The sequence below is a fragment of the Acinonyx jubatus genome, chromosome B4 (genome assembly GCF_027475565.1).
Source record: "Acinonyx jubatus isolate Ajub_Pintada_27869175 chromosome B4, VMU_Ajub_asm_v1.0, whole genome shotgun sequence".
NCBI classification, from domain to species: domain Eukaryota; kingdom Metazoa; phylum Chordata; class Mammalia; order Carnivora; family Felidae; genus Acinonyx; species Acinonyx jubatus.
The window spans coordinates 134,452,644-134,470,803 of record NC_069387.1 but is presented as its reverse complement, the minus strand read 5'-3'; the positions used below and the strand labels follow the sequence as shown (position 1 = coordinate 134,470,803).

Below are 18,160 nucleotides of genomic sequence, written 5' to 3'. Positions count from 1 at the left end.
CCCAGGGGGATGCCCCCGCGCCCTGCCTTACTCAGCCTCCCTCCCCACCCCATCTCTGCACAGCAGGCTCCCCTGAAACCCAGCTCAAAGACACCCCCCCCCCACTTCCCGCCCCGCCCCGCTCCATCCCTTCCCTCCCTGAGCTTCCTTGCCTATCTGGACGGGGACACTTCCTGCCTCTCACCCTCACATCCAGCCATTAGGGCGTCCTTCCTCTGGGCCAGTGGGTCCCGGACCCGTGCCCATCAGCCCCCCTGCAGGGCCTGGCCTCACCCCAGCGCTTCTCATTCAGAAGGTCCGCTGAGGGGCCTGAGGAGCTGCACTTGTGACACATCCCCAGGGGATGTAGACGCAGCAGGTCAGGGACCAACACTTGGAGATCACCGCTCTGAGCCTCAGTCTTCTACTCTGTACAATGGGAGTCCAGGAGATTAAACGAAACGGTGCCTGCCCCACCAAGGACGGGGCAGCCTTAGTGACCCCTGTCTCCCCGCAGGAGGGGCTTCCGTTTCCCAAGGTCGAGGCCGAGCAGGGGGCCTGGGGGGGCTCCCCTGACTCCTGAGACGGGGGCCCACCTCCCCACCGTGGCCATGCCAGCCCCACGAAAGAGGGTGCTGTACTTCGGGCACAGGATCTCACGAGGCCACCCGAGCCGGCCCCGGCACCCCAGCTCACAGAGGCCTGTCCGCCCACTGGCCCCGCAGCCCAGCTGGGACTCCCCTCCGGCAGCCCCGGGCGCACCCAGGGAGCTGTGTGGGCCGCAGTCTGATTACCTCTAAGCAGACACAGAGCTTTGAAATGGCTGAGGAGCTTTTGCAAAACCAGAGGCTTTGTGGTTGGAGAAACGTCCTCAGCCAAAGAAGCCCCTTTTCAGCGATACAAATTAGATACAGCGATCCCTTTTATGAAGATACTAATTAAGCCGGAGACAGCAGGTTCCAGGTTTTTTTCCATTGTTATAGCTGCTTAGGCTTTCGGTCCTATTTATCACCGTCGGCACGACTGGTAAATACCGGCCGGGGCCTGCAGCAGCCTCTGTGGCTGAATAGGGGCCCCTCTCCTTGAGCTGGGGGATGCGGGGTCCAGAAGCTGGGACGGCCCTGTGACCGTGAGAGGGGGGCGGCCAAGCCAGGCTCTTGCGGACCTCCGGGTCTCGGGCACTCGTTCAGTAGCAACCGTGGTACAGAGGAGGCGTCGCTTCCTCCAAGAGGGCAGCCTGGTTCCTTCACCCAGGCTGCCCGCCACCCAGGCTTCCTGGGCTTATTATCGACAGGCCCGCCACCAGCCCACGGGGTCGGAGAGGTTCTAAAGCCAGCGACGGGGGAGTGGAGAGGGCTGGACTTCAGACCCAGGCAGGCCTGAGCTGGATTCTCTGTACCACCCCTTACCAGCTGAGGCAGACCACTGGAGGCCGCTGAGCCTCAGTTTTTCCATCTGTAAAGTGGGAAGGCCAAGCGGGTTCAACGAGATACAGCACGTGACGTGCAGAGCAGGCGCTCGGCGAATGTCGTGTCCTTGCCGTGTGCAGAGCCCCGGAGGCTTAAGATGTAGCCCTGCCTGCAAGGGGCCCCCAGTCTGGGGGACACGGTGTAAGCAGGGCTGACAGCAAGGGGGGCCTGGGCCGAGACAGCAGCCCAGAGCCAGCTTCCTGGCAGAAGTGAGGCTCACACTGGACCCCAGAGCCCTTCTGGGGAAGGAAGAGGCTGGCGACACCGCGAACCAGGCTGAGCTGGCGGGCTCCCAGGGCAGCCGGGCTCGGGGGAAGCACCCCACTGAGCCGGTGACTCTGTTTTCCAGTCTTGTCCGCGCACTTCCGAGTCTGTGAGCCATACACGGACCACAAAGGCCGCTATCACTTCGGCTTCCACTGCCCCCGGCTCTCGGACAACAAAACCTTCATTCTCTGCTGTCACCATAACAACACGGTTTTCAAATACTGCTGCAACGAGACAGAGTTTCAGGCGGTGATGCAGGCGAACCTCACGGCGGGGTCCGAGGGCTACATGCACAAGTGAGTACCGCGCTGGGGCCGCGGCCCCGCTCCAACACTCCGTCCCCTGGGGCGGCTGGCAGCTCACCGGACAGGATGGGTGGGCCCGGGAGGAGTCTGGGAAAGCCTTCAGGTGACGGGCGTTCTGGCCTGACTTTAGCCTTCCCTTCTGGGAAATGGGCGCATCATACCGACGGCTACCTCCCTGCCCACCTCCCCCAGCTCCCAGGGCTGCTGCAGAAGTTAGATGATGTCAAGGATGTGGAAGGCTTTGAGGCGTGGAAGGTGCTTGGGCCTGGAATCTGCGTTCGTTCGTTCGTTCCTTCCTTATTTATTTGCACGACAAATATCGATTGACAGTTCTGACCCAGAGATCAATCCCACGCAGCCCCTTTCCTTAAGGCGATTCAAACACAAGAGACAGAGACCCAAACGGAAGGGACCAAGAGCGTAAATAAAGAAAGAGAGATATTCCCGGCAGAAAGGCAGTGGGAGTGTGCTAGGTAAAGGCGTGCGGGATCGAAACAACATGCATTTCTCTTACCGCGAGTGAAAGAAGCGAAGCATCTTTCCACATGTTTGAAAGCCGTCTGTGCTTCTTTTACTGCGAGCCAGCTGTTTATGCCCTTTGCCCCGTCCCCATTGACTTTTCTGGCTGTTCTTTCTTAGTGATTTGCAGGCACTCTTTATATAGGAAGGGGATGTGATGTGTTGCAAATATTTTCTCAGTGTGCCTTTGAATGTGTGATGCTTTCACCTCATGCTTAATCTTTAGCTGTTATAGGATCACATCGGATCCATTTCTTTTCTTTGGTGTCTTTTTCTGGGTGTTGTCTCAGACCGAGAAATTCTTTCCTGATTTGGAGCTCATAAAAATCCCCTTATGTTTTCTTGTATTTTTTTTTTTATGTTTTAATTTTTTTTTTTTTTTTTTTTTTTTACTTTCAAATCTTTGATGTGTTAGGAATTTATTTGGATGTAAGTTTTGAGGTAGGAATCCAACTTTTATTTTTTCTTTCCAGATAGGCAGCCAGCTGTCCCCACACCATTCACTGAATTGCCCATCTTCCCCCCACTGATGGAAACGTCAAAGTTACATACTAAAATATATAAATTTGAGTATCTAGATGGTGACACATTCTCATGGCTTTCACTGGTCTATCCATACACTGGCATCTCACTTTGTCAACCACTGTGGCTTTTGATATGTTTCAATGCCTTCTTAGACTATTCCCCCAGCTCTTTTTTTCACATGAACTTTGGACGTAGCTTGTGTCGTCTGGCTCCCTGCTTCAAGAATCCAGGTAGCATTTTTTCCTGAGCTCGTGTTGAATGCATGGGTTAATCCAAAGAGAATGGACTTGCCATGACATTGAACCCAAGAACAGAGTACAGACAGTCCCTGACTTAAGCTGATTCAACTTAGGATTTTTCAGCTTCACTAGGGTGAGCAAGCTGTGTGCGTTCAGTAGGACGCGTACTTTGAATTCTGATCCCGTCCTGGGCCAGCAACATATCGTACAACCCTCGTTCGTAAGGCTGGGTAGTGGCAGCCTTAACAACTTCCAGTCGGCCAGGCGACCATGGGGCTCGACCTCCAACACACTTAACCAGCAATCTGCGCCTATGTCAATCAGCGTTCTGCTTTTTTCACTTTCGGAACAGCATTCCCTAAACTACGTGACGTGGTCCACACTTGATGATCACCCAAGGCTTTGCAGCAGATGATTGCCCAGCTGCAGGCTAACGGGAGTATTCTGAGCCGTTTGGGGGCAGCTGGGCGAAGCTGCGGTGTGCAGTGTGTCCTTACAATATTTTTGGCTTACAGCCGGCTTCTTGGGACATAACCGCGTCATCAGTTGAGGAAGCTCTGTATTGTCTTCCCAGTTCAAATTTTCTTCCGTAGCGTTTTGGGATTATCTTCACGGGTATCGTATTGCATATCTTTTGCGTTTATTCCTCCTTAACTTCTTTTGATGCTGGATCTTTTCTTTCATTGCATCTTCCAACTGACTCTCGTTTCGATGACAAAACCTAATGGCTTCTATATAAGAATTGTAGGGGCGCCTGGGTGGCTCAGTCGGTTGGGCGTCCAGCTCTTGATTTTGGCTCAGGTCATGATCTCACCGTCATGAGATCAAGTCCCACGTTGAGCTCCTCCCTGGGTGTGGAGCCTGCTTCAGATTCTCTCTCTCCCTCTGCCCCTCCCCCACCCATGCTCACCCTCTCTCAAAGTAAAGAAATAAAAATATACGAATTTTATGCTCAGCTACCTTACTGAAATTCTCTTTGTAACACTTTTTCAGTTGATTCTATCACATTTCCAATTATACCGTTTGCAAACAGTGACAATTTTATCTGCTTTCCAGTTTTTGTGCCTCCATTCTTTTTCTTGTCCAATCACATTGGCTAGCACCTCTAAAACCATCTTTACAGTGATCAGGCATTCTTCTCTTGTCCCTGATATTAATTGGGATGCTTCTGATATTTTCCCAAGGAGCCTGAGGCTGGCTGTATTTTCTTCATGGTAAGGAAAAGTCCACTTGGAAGGAAGGAGGGTTTGTTGAGTGACTGTGGAACCACAGTGGAGGGGTGGGGGGGCGGTCTGAGCCCCAATCTCTCTGTCCAGCGCTGGGACTTGAATGCTTTGCCGCTGTGCCGTGATCACTCCGGGGAAATCTCTTCCCTTTGGTCAGGCGGGAGATGCAGACTCCTTGACTATCATCCAAATCTCCCTCCTCCCACCAAGGCCGGCTCCCCAGCCCTTCCTTCCTCAAATGCATGGGTGCTTCCCCTGAATATCTTGCCATCTGCTCAGGCCTTAGAATAATTCTGTGTGTGAAGTCGTTTGGCAAGTCCTGTCCATCACAAGGGCTGGAATCGAGCCTGGGATCTGACCCAAGTCTTTTATAAGACCCAAGACTGACTCCCCGAGGGAGGAGGGCGGTACCAGCCCTGGGGTTAGGACCCCCGAGGGCTGTCATTGTCGGCCGAAAGCCAGACGGGAGACAGAGGCTTGGCAAGGCGAGCAGGCTTCTCCGAGGCTCTGGCGACTGGTGTCTGGAATCCTCATTTTGAAGCCCACAGGTTTCTATAATCTGCACCCTTCCACAGGCTCTCACGCAGAATACCCCATCATTTCAGCACCGCGGGGCCTGCTTGCAGTGATAAAGAGTTGGGCCCTGAAATAAAGCCATTCCCCTGGGCAGGGCTGGAACTATTGAAGAAGCCTAGCTTAGTTCTTACCCTTTAACCCCAGAAAGCATTTACGGGGCGTGCGGCACGGGGCACGGCATGTCGCCGAAGGCACCCCACGGCCCATCCTTAGCCCACGTCGCACGCGGGGAAGGTGGGCACGGAGAGGCCGTGTAACTTGCCTGCTCCGGGCAGCCGGTCAGCGATGGAATCAAGAGCCAAGGGGAGCCGTGGGGAGAGGCGGGGGGCGGGCGCAGTGGGGCACAGGTGGAGGGTAAGGGTGGAGGGGCCGTGGGCTTTCTCCTGAGGGCCGTGAGGCGCCCCGAGGGCTTTAGCTGGGTCTATTCTCATGGATGGTGCTTGGGACAAAGACATAGGACACCACAGAAGCCAGGATGGTGGCCTGGGCAAGACCGGGGCCCTGCTGAGGAGAGAGGCCAGCATCATCTAGAGATCATTAATCCAGGGCTCCGCTCAGAGGCCCCCAGGCAGTCGCCCAAGCTCAGGGACTGGGGCTCAGGGGGCTAGACCGGGGCCTTGCATCCAGGGGAGCCTGTGGCAGAGAGGGGACAGCCCGGAGGGACGTAAAGGAGAGCCAGGTGGTAGCCACCTCGGGGACCGTCCTGCCCTCTGGGGCCCTGACCCCTTTGGGCAAGACGCCTGTGTTATTTTGTTAATAGTGGCTGCCTTCACAGCTACTCTGAGAGGAAGAAAGAAGGGGCTGGGCCCAGGCTGGTGAGGTCACCGGGTCCGGCCACCGTCGAGGCCTGAGGGACGCCCGGGGCCCTTGTTAGGGTCACCGGTCCCTGGAAAGCCAGGACTTGTCTGATGCTGGGGAACGCACCAGATCTCAGCCAAGAGGCCGGATGTGCGAACCTCCCGGACCCGTGAGCACCCGCCGCGGCCCGTCCATGGAGGGGGACCAGGGCAGCCGTGACCCCCAGTGGGGCTTTCTGAAGATGCACGGGGTCCATTAGCAGCCACGCCTGCCTGGCACCCGCCCACCCCACCCACCCCGCTGGTGAATCAGCGAGGAGGCAGGGCCGGTGACAGGGAAAAGGAGAGCACTTCTGATGACTTATTTATTTGTGTTTTTCTGGAGGAACAGAATGGTTTGTTTTGGTTCTAGCTGCCTGGCAGAAAGGCAGGCAGAGCGAGGGAAGCAGCCTCGCCGAGCCCACGGCCACGGCAAGGTGCCACTTCCTGCCACGCGGGCAGGGGCCCTTGGCGTCCAGGAGACGCATGCCGCATGCCTTCCCGGGGCCGGTGGCTCGGGCTCGGGGCCCCGGACCTGCCTTGGGGGCGTCCGCCCGGGGCCCGGGGTGGGGCGGGGCGCTCAGGGTCGGCGGTCAGCTCTGTCTGGGGACAGCGGTGGCCTGGGGCGGAGTCTTGTGCAGTGAGCGGGTGTTCCTTCACCAGGCAGGTGGGCCGCGAGAGAGGGAGCCTGGGAGAGGGACCTTCGGGAGGCACAGGGGTCCTCTAAGGCCTCCAAGGATGGAGTGGATGAAATCTGGCTCCCCACTTGGCCGCACGTGAAATCTCTCTGCCCCAGAAGCTTTCCTTTCCCCGGTGCCTGAGGACCTGGGCTCCCGGGGGCCCTGGGCCCCGTCCCGCAGGCCTTGCGTCACCGTCCAGATGCTTCCAGCCACGGAACGCAGCCCCTGAGGGCTGTCAGAAGCTTCTAGATGTTCTCGTCGGCTGTTCGACCCCCTCAAGCCCTGTTCGGCATGGAGCCTGCAGAAGCACTGGCAGCCTTGTAACGACCGGAGAGGTTCTAGAATCACGACGTTCCTTCGTCAGAATACACTCTGCTGAGCCAGGGGGAGGGGAACGCTTTTGAGCACTTACTGTGACGTGAGGGGCCTCACCCTAGCTCCTCTGATCCACGTGGGGGTGTTTTCTGTGAAGAAGGCCCCACCGGCCCCCTGACGCCAGGGCTGAGGCCCAGAGAGGGCGAAAACTCGCCCGGAGTCACCCACGCACCAGGGACGGAGCAGGGCTGGGGACAGGTGCGCCTGTCCTCCAGGCTCAGTTATGCTGAGGTAGCGGGCACCCCGTAAGTCCCCGCGGCTCAAGAATCAGAGGCCTATCCGGGACTCCTCTTGCCTGTCCTCGTGGGGCCAAGCCTGTTGCCAGCGGGGCGGGAGGGACAGTGAGCATTTTGATAGTAGTGGACTCAGCTTCGTTGGCCCAACAGGCTCCATGCCGCTGTGTGACCCCGGGCACGTCGCTTGGCCTCTCTGGGCCCAGGCCTATTGAGCGTTCCTGTGTGCCTTCATCATAGGAGCCAGCAGCCGCCGCTGGGTCCTTTCCCCTCTAGGCCCCGTGTGATCGCATGAAGCCTCATAAACAACACCGCCACTCGAGCAGGGGTACCGTTGTCTCCACTGGACAGATGAGGAGAGTCAGGCTGTGGCCCGAGATCACGGAGGGAGAAACGCGCACGGCTGGGCTTTGAATCCACGCGGGCCTGACCTCTCGGGCCCAGAATGTAGTCACCGGGGTTACCAGCTCGTCACACGGACCCACAGGCCGCCTCGTGAGTGGGTTCGGGGCTCAGGTAGCTTAGGTGAGGTCGGCCGGGGGCCCTGCGGCCCGTGTACCTTTCTGACCCGCTGGCCTCGGCGGGTCCTCAGCGGGGACCGCCTCTGGGGCGCTGGCGGGAGCCGCCTTCCGGCCACAGCTGGCCTCCTGCCTACGTACCTGCTCCTGTAACCAGTAGGTCCTCAGTGAGACCCCTCCAGGCTCTTGTTTGTTGTTTGGGAAACACCAAAAGAATTGGAGGCCATAAATATCCCCAGATACACCGAAAACCTGCTCTCTGGGGCTCCCGCTGGCTTCGCATCTTGCCCCACAAAACAGCCTCTGCTTTATATCCTGCCCTTTGCAAAGCACATGCATACACACAACAAAGACCCCTGCATCTGGGTGGAATTGATGTCCAAATCGCTTTTTTTTAATGAAGTTCAACAACAACAACAACAACCCGGAATGCTTCCGGCCACCCACCGCGTCTGGCGAGGGCTCCCTGGCAGGGAAGTCCGTGAAGGCTGCGTCTCCCGTCGGTGCGCCCGTCCTTTCCCTGAGCGGGGGGGTGGGGGGCAGGGGGGGATCAGGCCACCACTCCCCATCCCCCCAAATGCCGGTTGGGACAGAGCAACACCGTGGGATGCAGGATGCTCCGGGGCGGGGGGGGCAGGGTGAGCCCAGCCACTGTGGGAAATCCCCCCCCTGGACATCCGGACGTGACCTTGGGGTTTTCCCAAGATTCAGCACACCCCGAGGTTAGACGGACCCGGGTCTGAATCCCGACGCAGCCCCTTCCCATCCGGCCGGTGACTTTGCCTCTCTGGACCTCATGTCCTCACCTGGACCTCCTAACTCACCGGATTGTTGCGGGGAGTGAGAAGCACGGGGCACCGGCGTGCTCTGATCACCTGTATCGCTATGAGCTCTTGGTGAATGTGCAGAGAGAAGGTGAGGTCTCGTGAGGGAGCTAGTTATATATCGAGGTCTCCGTTGTCACCAGCTCACCGAAGCATTCGACGTGCGTTCGAGCTCTGAGCTCGAGGGGCCAACAATCCCACAAAACAGCCAAGACGACACGGTGTGTTCTGGGAGACCCAGTGACTTTGGGAGCCCCAGGGAGGCGTTGGATCTGACCGGGGACACCCAGGAAGGCTTCCTGGAGGAGGAGGTGGCTGAGCTGAGACATGGGCGCACGGGAAGTAGGGAGCGGGTTCCAGGCAGAGGAGCGGCATAGACCAAGGCCTCGAGGCGACCTTTCTGCCCTGGGAGCCTGGGGGCACCTGTCCAGGACGGTATGGCGCCACGGTTGAGAATGTGCGCTCTGGGGCCAGACTTCTGAGTTCAAATCCTGGCTCTGCACTCACTGGCTGTGAGATCTTAGATGAGTCTCTTCACCCTTCCGAGCCTCAGTTTCCCATCTGTAACACGGGGGTGGTGGTGATAGCAACGATGCTTCCTTCCGTGTTGGCTGTGAGCGCCGAACGGGCCGCCGTGCGGAAGCACAAAGAGCGAGGTTCGCTGGTTGCCGCTTTCATTACTGTTCTTGTTTCCCTGCTGGCTCAGGCCCAGCTGTGGTCCAGCCACCACCCCCGGGCTGGCATCCTGGTCTCCCGCTTCCCGCTCCCCTCCCTCGGCCCCGAGGAGGCCGCTGCCATGGGAACCACCAAGGAAAAACCTGATGTTCGGAGCAATGCGGTGGGGGCTCCGGGGAGACTGGAGAGAGGGTGCTGGGGAAAGCAGGAGGGCCGGAGACCGCAGCCAGGCCCTCCTCCTCTGTCCACGTGGACGTCCACCCCAGGACTCCTGCTTCGGCGAGCCAGGCGGGGACTGCCAGCCTCTGTTCCCTCCCAGAAATTCCACATCCAGATGTATCCAGGCAAAGCTGGCTTCCGCCTGAAGTGCGGCAGCGTGGGGCCTGGCTGTCAGTCATTCACACCTTAGCACGAACAAGCCCCCGAGACTGCTGCAGGCCTCGTGGAGGTGGTGGCTGGAGGTGGGGCCACACCAGGGAAGGAGGGTGGCTGAGATACGGACTTGCATGTCCCCCCGCTCTCCCCCCAAGCAGATACCAAGCCCTGAGCACTTACCGGGGCCTGCTCTGTGCTGAGTGCTTGGGCACCCAGAGACCTCCCACTTGAGGGACCTCCAAGCACCCAAGCCAAGTCTTCAGGGGGAAAGACTGGCTAAGCAAGGGGGAGGGAAGGCGTTCCGGGCAAAGAGCATGTGTGAGCAAAAGTGAACAGCCCTGGCCCGGGGCCCAGGAGTCGGAGGGCAATCGCCCCCCGTCTCGCTGCTGGGGCCACGACTGGGCGGGGTGAATTGAGATGGTCTCTGCCGGGGCCCAGGGACACACAGGGGTTCTCCCAGGCCGCACAGCAAAGCTGGGCCAGGGAGGAACCTGAAGACGGAACCAGGTGCCCTGGCTCCAGGCCTGTGCTCTCCAGCCTCGGGCAGGGTCCAGAGGGACCTGCCGTGGGGACCCAGGACACCCAGGGGCCCTGTCTGGGCCGGAGCTGGGGGAGGGGGCCGTGAGGCGGGACACTGGCTCTGCTTCTCTTCAGTGCCCCTCCTCTCTGCCACCCGCCAGCGCTCACCCACCTGAACAGATGCCCGCAGCAGGGACCAGATGGAGGCGGTCTCTGAGTGATTAATAAATCAGTCTCTTTAAACAGCCACAGCCCCTGGCGAGCACTGTTTGGAGCACAACAGCCCCAGCCCAGGAAACAGCCCTCCCTGGGCTCCCAGGGGACACCTGGCCTGGAGGTGGGGGTGGGGACGGATAGACCCAGACGACTCGGTCCCGGGCGGTGGGGGCCGGGTCTGACGGGCACTCAGGACTATGGGTCAGAGGAGGGGTCTGTAGGAGGGGCAGCATGTCTGGAAGGCTTCCTGGGGGAAGCAGTGTCCAGGAGGCCAAGGGGAGTCGGGCAGGGTGGTGGGGAGCCAAGCTTCACAAAGGAGCTGTGAGCCCCGGCAGCCTAAAACTGGGGCTGACAGCCCTCAGTGGGGAAGTCCTGGGTGAATGAGCAAGAGAGACCTTGGCCGGGGACCCTGAGAGCCCCAGCCACGCACCCTGTGGCGGTGCTGGGGGGAGGGGGAGAAGGCAGTGGCAGCAGGGGCTGTGAGTGCTGCGTGGGGCGCAGGGAGGGAGGCTGAGCCCACGTCTGCTTTCTGGACTCCTGAGAAAGGGCAAGAGGGAGAGTCCGAAGGGGGAGGGGCTGCCCGGGGGAGGGGTGCCCCCACCGTATCCCCCACAGCCCATGGGGGGGGACGCCGAGGGCCAGGGGTGTATGGCTCAGGAAGTTAGGACTTGCGTTTGCCCTGGGTCCAGTAAGGTAGGGAGGAGCTGCTGGGGGACAGGGAGGGAGGAGGCAGTAATCCATGCAGGAGAACATCCTGGGAGGTGGGGACAGCACACACAAAGGCCCGGGGGCGGGCAAGCAGGGGGCACCCCCAGGGGACAGCCGGCAGGCCCAAGAGCAGCACCCATGAGGGTGAAGGTCTTTCCCAACTCCCTGGGATCCCTGCCCCCCCCCCCCCCGGGGTCCTGGGGATGATGCTCCGTGGGAGGGGGGGGAGGGACAGGGCACAGAGGAATGGATTCCAAGGATCTAGGAGGACAGGAAGTGGAGGGTGGGTGTGAGGAGGGGAGCCAGGACACCGTGCCCCCAGGGAGGGGCTTGGGACCCCGAAGGAGCCCCGCGGATTAACTGTCGATGGGGGCTGTTGCTGTCTTTGCTCTCAGTGTCTGTCTCTGTTTCCCCCCAGCAATTACACCGCCTTGCTGGGAGTGTGGATCTATGGCTTTTTCGTGTTCATGCTGCTGGTCCTGGATCTTTTGTATTACTCGGCAATGAACTACGACATTTGCAAGGTTTACCTGGCGCGGTGGGGCATCCACGGACAATGGATGAAACAGGACCCCCGGCGGTGGGGCAATCCTGCCCGGCCCCCGCGGCCAGGGCAGCCGGCCCCGCAGCCCCAGCCTCCCCCGGGGCTGCTGCCGCAAGCCCCGCAGGCCGCGCCCACGCTGCAGGGAAATGCTCACCACCCACCACTGATGACCTTCCAGAGCTCGTCTGCCTGGTGAGTGGTTGCGATCAAGGCCCTGGCCGCCACGGATCACGGGCCCTTGACAAGCTCGGAAAAGAGCGGGTCCTTACTGCTTGCTGTGTTTGGCTCGCCGACCGCCTGATCGTTTGCTTGTCTTACTTGCCGAGAAGGATTCGAAGGTGCCCGTGAGAGCACGTGCCTGGGCAAGAAGGTCAAAAACGAGAGGTGGACGCGGAGCTTGGGAGCCGAGCTCGCAAGTTGATGGCACTCCGAGCCTGGCGCGGGAGTGGTCGCCACTGAGCGTTTAATGGAGTCGTGAGTCTCCCGGCTGCCACGGCAAGAGGGGAACCTGGATGGCTTGCCGAGTTTGCGCGGTCTAGGCAAAGGAAGCCAGTGGCTTTTTGGAGGTTGGGGGATAGGCTTTTTCGGCATGGAGTTAGAAAGTAAGCCTGTTACTGGGTTGGTTCCTTAGGTTCACGTGCACTGAGCCCCACAAGGACGGCTGAGGTTATGCAGGCAGGCTGCTCGGGGGTGGCCCAGGGGAAAGGAAGGGAGGCAGGGAGGGAAGCGGGATATCGGGGGCTTGGCCTAGTAGCCTGGCTGCCCCAGGAGAGCCGGGTACTCCGCCCAAGGGGTACGTTCAAACCTGACTTTCTCTACTCTCTACTGTGTGAGTCCCAGGCCAGCGGGAGGTAGGGAATGACCGACCGTCCTTGGGCAGGGCGGACTTGGAAGGAGTGAGGAGGGCTGTACGTATTTTTTTTTAACTCTATTTATTTTGAGAGAGACTGAGACAGTGCAAGGAAGGGAGGGGAGGGGAGGGGCGGTGGGGGGGCGGAGAGAATCCCAAGCAGGCTCCACGCCACCAGCCCGGAGCCCGTCGCAGGGCTTAACCCCACGAAACCGTGAGATCGTGATCCGAGCCAAAACCAAGAGTCGGACGCTTTAACCGAGGGAGCCACCCAAGTGCCCCGCGGGCTGTACATTTTGGAGCAGGAGCCCAGCGTGAGGGAGGCCCGTGGAAGAGACGAGAGCCACGCAGAGGGCAGACACCCCAGTCAGGAGGTTTGATGTGGGGATGGGCTGCAGCCATGGTCACGTGGGATGTGGGGCACATCCTCCCACTGAGCCCAGCCTACGAGGTCCCTCCCACAGTCTCTGAGCTTTGCGGGAAACCCGACCCGGCTTTGAGCCCCAGCAACGCGTTCAGGCAAGTCACCTTCCCGATCATCATCCCAAAGCCCCCTGCCAGCTCCCTCCGAGGGTTAAATTAAATGTCTGGCACACAGTAGGTGCCCAGTTAACGACTGGTCCTTCCTTGCCGGAGATGCGACCAAGCTAGTGAATGATCGGTAAATAGCTAGCAGGTACTGACCTTTTCAATAATGAATGACTTAAATAATTCATGAAGAGGCACTTAAATCAGCTTATTGATTGAATAATTGCCCCATCTGTCGTGCAGGAGACAAAAATACGGCCCCATGCACCTCAGCTTGGCAGGTACCGGCCGAGCCGGCCCTCTGGGCCCTTCCCCCGTGCCGGGCCGCTGGTGATATCGAGGTGATGGGTGGAGAACCCCGAGGAACGGGGCGGAAAGGCGGGGGCCCACACAAACCTACAGACCTGGCCCCGATGGTGGGGTTTTCTGAAATATGGGTCTCTGGCGGCAGCCGTACCTGGGGCGTCTGTCGAAATAAATCCCTGGGAGCCTGCTAATCAGAAAACTCTGGAGGGGGCAGGGTACCTGAGGGACCACAGTTTGGGAACCACTGGACAATGTCATTCGTACGAGCGGCCAAGTTTTCGTGAGAAAGCTCACGGGGACCGTGCATAAAGTCCAGACACGAGACTGAGCTCGCGTCCCCGAGCTGTGCTGAGTGGGAGACGTTTCACCCAGGAGCTCAGAGGCTTTTCGTGTGCCCCCCCCCCGCCCCCCGCTTCCCATACTGTGGCCTCCGAGGGGCGCTCCCGTAACCGAATGCGCGTTCACGAAACAGACCATCAGAAGCCGGCGAGCGTGTGACGGGGATGGAGGGCTCACACCGGGTGGCCTTGCAGCTCCTGTCGTGCCCCCGACACCCGGCGTGCGCTTGGGCGAGGGGCTACCTGCTCAGGCTTCCCCGTCACCCACCACGGGGAGAGGGGGTGGCCTTGGCGAGACCGTCGGCTGCCGGCCTGCTGGGGGATGCCCACGGTTCTGGCGTCACCCGCGGAGCACCCGCCGTGGCCCTGGCTCCGCGTTCGCGGTGTCCCATTCTTGCTCTGACCCCATGGGCGGAGAGGTGAAGGAGCCTCCCCAAAGCCACCAGCCGGTGACGCAGCGGGGATCAGGCCGCGGTCCTCTGTGCTGGCAGAAAGGATGCGGTGGGCGAAGCCACCCTCCTTCCCACCGTTCAGCGGGGCTAACGCTTCCCCATCAGCCCCGGCCCCATCCTGGGCGGTGACACTGGAAGATGTGACCAGCGGCGGGGCGGGGGGGGGGGGGGGGGGGGGGGGTGCGGCCCGGGCAGGGCTGAGCGGGCGTCCCGGGCAGAGAGCCCAGCCGTGAGCGTGGCCACCAGGGCGTTCTCAGGCGACACGGGGCGTGTGGCTGGGGAGGGAGTGGGGGAGGGCCGTGCTCAGTGCTTCTCCCAGAGCGAGAGCTGGAGTCTGCTGCCGCCTCCAGATTGTCACCCTGGGTTCCCCAAGCAGCCAGCTCGTCCCTGTTGGGTACAGATCCCATCGGCTGTCCCCTGCTGTCCCGGCACCGTTGGCGTGTTTGGGGCTGGAGCTGACGGTCCCGGTTCAAGACCCACCTGCATCGCTCTGTGACCTGAGCAAGGCATGGCACCGGCCCAGCCTCAGTTTCCCCCACGAACATACCGGGGGGCATGTCCGCCTTGGGAGTTAAGTGGGAGCATCCTTCGGAGGAGGGGCTTGGCCTACTGCCTGGCCCCGGGGGCTTGTGGATTCTCGGGGTCACAGGTGGGTGACTCAACGTGGTTGGGGTCGGGGTCCCGCCCTGCAGGGCGGATGGGGACGTGGAAGCCGCCAGCCACGTGCCGCTGATGTCGTTGCCCGTTTGCCCTGTGGGGTGAGGATCGTGTGCCCCATTCTCCCGTGTGCAAACTGAGGCGCTCGGGGCGGGGTGGGGGTGACCTCTGTTCGCGGGAAGCCGGCTTTCCCTGTTACTCAGACCAGGAGGTTTGGCGGTCGAGCTCCACGAGCTCAGTCCCCCCAGGCGCCCCGCTGCCTGGGCTCACGTCCTCCTCAGAGTGGTGACAGGCGCCCTTCACACCTGCCTGTTCTGTCAGTCGCCCTGCCCGCCTTGTGCTCCAGAAGCTCCCCAGACAGCAGGACCCTTCCCCTGCCTCCCTCTCCTCCTCTCTTTCTTCTCTCTTCCCTCCCCACCCCCGTCTCCCTCCCCCTCCTCTGACTCCCTCCCCCTCCTCTGACTCCCTCCCCCTCCTCTGTCTCCCTCCCCTTCCTTTATCTCCCCCTCCTCTGACTCCCTCCCCCTCCTCTGTCTCCCTCCCCCTCCTCTGTCTCCCTCCCCCTCCTCTGACTCCCTCCCCCTCCTCTGTCTCCCTCCCCTCCTCTGACTCCCTCCCCCTCCTCTGTCTCCCTCCCCCTCCTCTGTCTCCCTCCCCCTCCTCTGTCTCCCTCCCCCTCCTCTGTCTCCCTCCCCCTCCTCTGACTCCCTCCCCCTCCTCTGACTCCCTCCCCCTCCTCTGTCTCCCTCCCCCTCCTCTGTCTCCCTCCCCCTCCTCTGTCTCCCTCCCCCTCCTCTGACTCCCTCCCCCTCCTCTGTCTCCCTCCCCTTCCTTTATCTCCCCCTCCTCTGACTCCCTCCCCTGCCTCTGTCTCCCTCCCCCTCCTCTGTCTCCCTCCCCCCTCCCCCATCTATCTCTCCCTTCTACCCCCTCCCTCCATTCCCCTTCTTTCCCCCTCTCGGTTCCTTCCTACATTCACAAGCATTCCCCAGCACCTCCCAGGCCCAGGGCCCCCCACCTGCTCCCCCTGGTTTGTCTTTGGCCCAGCGCCTCCCACCTTCTGGCGAGTCCCATCACTGATACCAGGCCACCATCTCCGTGGGCCAGGACCTCAGCCCACACCGCGGCAGGGACCTCTCTCTGCCTCCGGTGTCCAGGGCACGTAGCAGGTGCTCAGCAAATGCCGCTGGAGCCGGGGCGCACCTGTGTCACCTCGCGCCAGCCCTCGGGCCGGCTCTCCTTGTGCCGGTGGCCACCCCGGGGGCCCTTGTGGCCTAAGTGAGAAGGACGGGGCAGCTGGGGGGCCGCCCGCACCAGCACGGGTGCCTCCACGTGGCGCTGTGTGCCCGTGGCCGCCAGGACAGTCCCCGAGGGGTGGTGCCGTCATCCTTGCCGTCACCGGTGCGGGCCCGCGTTCGTCGCTGCTGCTGTGGCGGGTCTGGCCGAGAGCCAGCAGCCACACACGGGCAGACGCACCTGCCTCGAATCCCAGCTCGGCCCCTGGAGGCTGCCTCGCCTGCCGGAGCCTCGGTTTCCTCACCTGTGAAATGGGCACAAGGGCAGCCTGACCTCAGAGTGCCGTCGTGAGGACCGAATGCCCACCTGGGCCCCCAGCCTCCCGCACTGTCCCCGCCCTCCCGCGCCCAGGGCCTCAGCCCCTAGCCTGGCCCCCGAGCCCCCCGCCCCCACCCCCACCCCACAGCTCTCTCTCTGAAGCCCGGGCAGCTCTGCTCATCTCCCTCTGAAACGCACCGGGAGCCACACCCGCACCCCGTTTAGATGCCACCCGCCGTCATTATTTCCACCGGCTGGCCTGTGTGACTGCTGTCGCCCCCTTTACAGAAAGGCAAACACAGACCCAGAGAGGGTAAGCGACTGGCCCGAGGCCACACAGTAAGTTCATGGGCTTGAGCCGGATCTCCCCAGCCCCGGGCCTCCCAGAAGCAAGCAGGACCCTGAGCCAACCGCCACAGGCCCCTGCCTACGTCGCCCCCAGCCGCACTCCTTCTGCCGGGGGCCCGGCCCCGCTCTGGCCCTTGCCAATTCCCACCTCCCTGCCGTTACACGTAGTTCCCTTCCCCACGTGCTATTCTTGTCTTCTTCCGCATCTCCCCGGGAACTCCTATTCGTCCCTCAAAACCTTCCCTGAAGTCCGAGCCCTGGTCAGGCCTAGAGGCCCGAGGCCTGGTGTGGGTGGGGAGGGGGGGGTATGGGATGGGGCAGTGACGGGAGGAGAGGAGGCTGGCCAGCCCCCGGGGCCTCTCAATCTTTCAGCGCTCAGGGGGATATTCCTGACTTGGCCCGGGAAGACGGTTGTTTGTGTATCTCAGGCTTCAGTGGGCACTCAGTCCCCTGGGGTCCTGTTGGATTTGCCAGTTCTGAAGGGCATGGTCTGGGTTGGGCCTGGGAGATGCCGACGGTGCCAGTCTGGGGACCACCTCTAGAAGAGTGGGGACAGAGCCCTCCTGTTTGAGCCGGGAGCTCCTCTGCAGGGTGGTCTCGGAGAGACTTCTAGGCCCAGATCGGTAGAAGGAGCCCAGGGGACCTGGGGGGCTGTCTCTGGCGCCCATGGGGGACACTGAATAACCTGGCCCCCTAGGCAGGAGAGGGGCAGCTCCCACGGCCCTCAGGGCGGCCTTGGGTGTGCACAGGAAGTCGCATGTCGCTTGAGATCACGTGGAACCAAATTACATCAGGCTCCGACCTGTCCCTGAGGTGCCTTAAGTGGTGGGGGGGGGGTGGGCGGCCTGCCCCTAGAAGGCGCCCGGGTTGATGGAGCAGGACAGAGAACGGCCACAGTCGCCCAGAGCGCCCAGAGAAACTGGGCGAGCCCACGATGAGCTGCAGGGGAGGGGAGAGTCAGGGCGGGCTTCCTGGAGGAGGAGGCAACATCAAGCCAGACCCGGGGACGTGAGGGGTTGGAACAAAAGGGCAGAGCCACTTCAGACAGAAGAAACAGCCCAAGCAAAGGCCGCAGCGACCCCGGAAATTGCAAGAGGGCTGCAGATGTGTCACGTGACCGGAGACGGACCCAGACTCCCGGCCCCGATGTACCGCCCCTCTCGGTCCAGAGGCCTCCCTCTGCCCGCCAGCAAGGCCCCCCCCAAGCGGCTCTCGCCTCCTTCCTCCCGGACCCAGAACACCCTCTGGCTCTTTACGGAACTCATCCCTCGGGGGTCCCCGGAGTTTTGCCCGACCCCAGAACCTTCCTCCCAGTAAAGCTCGGGCATCACTTTTTTTCTCCCCGGCTCCGTGGCCAGATCCCTGGTGCGCGGTTTCTGGCAGGCCGCCAGCCAGCAGCAAGAAATTCCAGAAAGTCAGAAGACAAAAAGGGAGATCAAGTATCTTCTTTCCTTGGCACCACGTCAAATACCAGGGAGGCCTCCGTGATTGGAATCCAGAAGACGTGGAACGTCTGCAC

General features: G+C 61.2%; 1 protein-coding gene across 4 annotated transcripts in view; it reads left to right on the top strand.

Annotated features, from left to right (window-relative positions):
* SHISAL1 (shisa like 1) overlaps positions 1 to 18,160 on the top strand; it is a 129,768-nt gene that overhangs the window by 83,753 nt on the left and 27,855 nt on the right. For all 4 annotated transcript variants that reach the window (XM_027070504.2, XM_027070505.2, XM_053199484.1 and 1 more), the window contains exons 3-4: positions 1,798 to 2,011; positions 11,483 to 11,800. In XM_027070504.2, the coding sequence (XP_026926305.1) occupies positions 1,798 to 2,011; positions 11,483 to 11,800 (532 nt within the window). The remainder of the gene's footprint in view (positions 1 to 1,797; positions 2,012 to 11,482; positions 11,801 to 18,160) is intronic.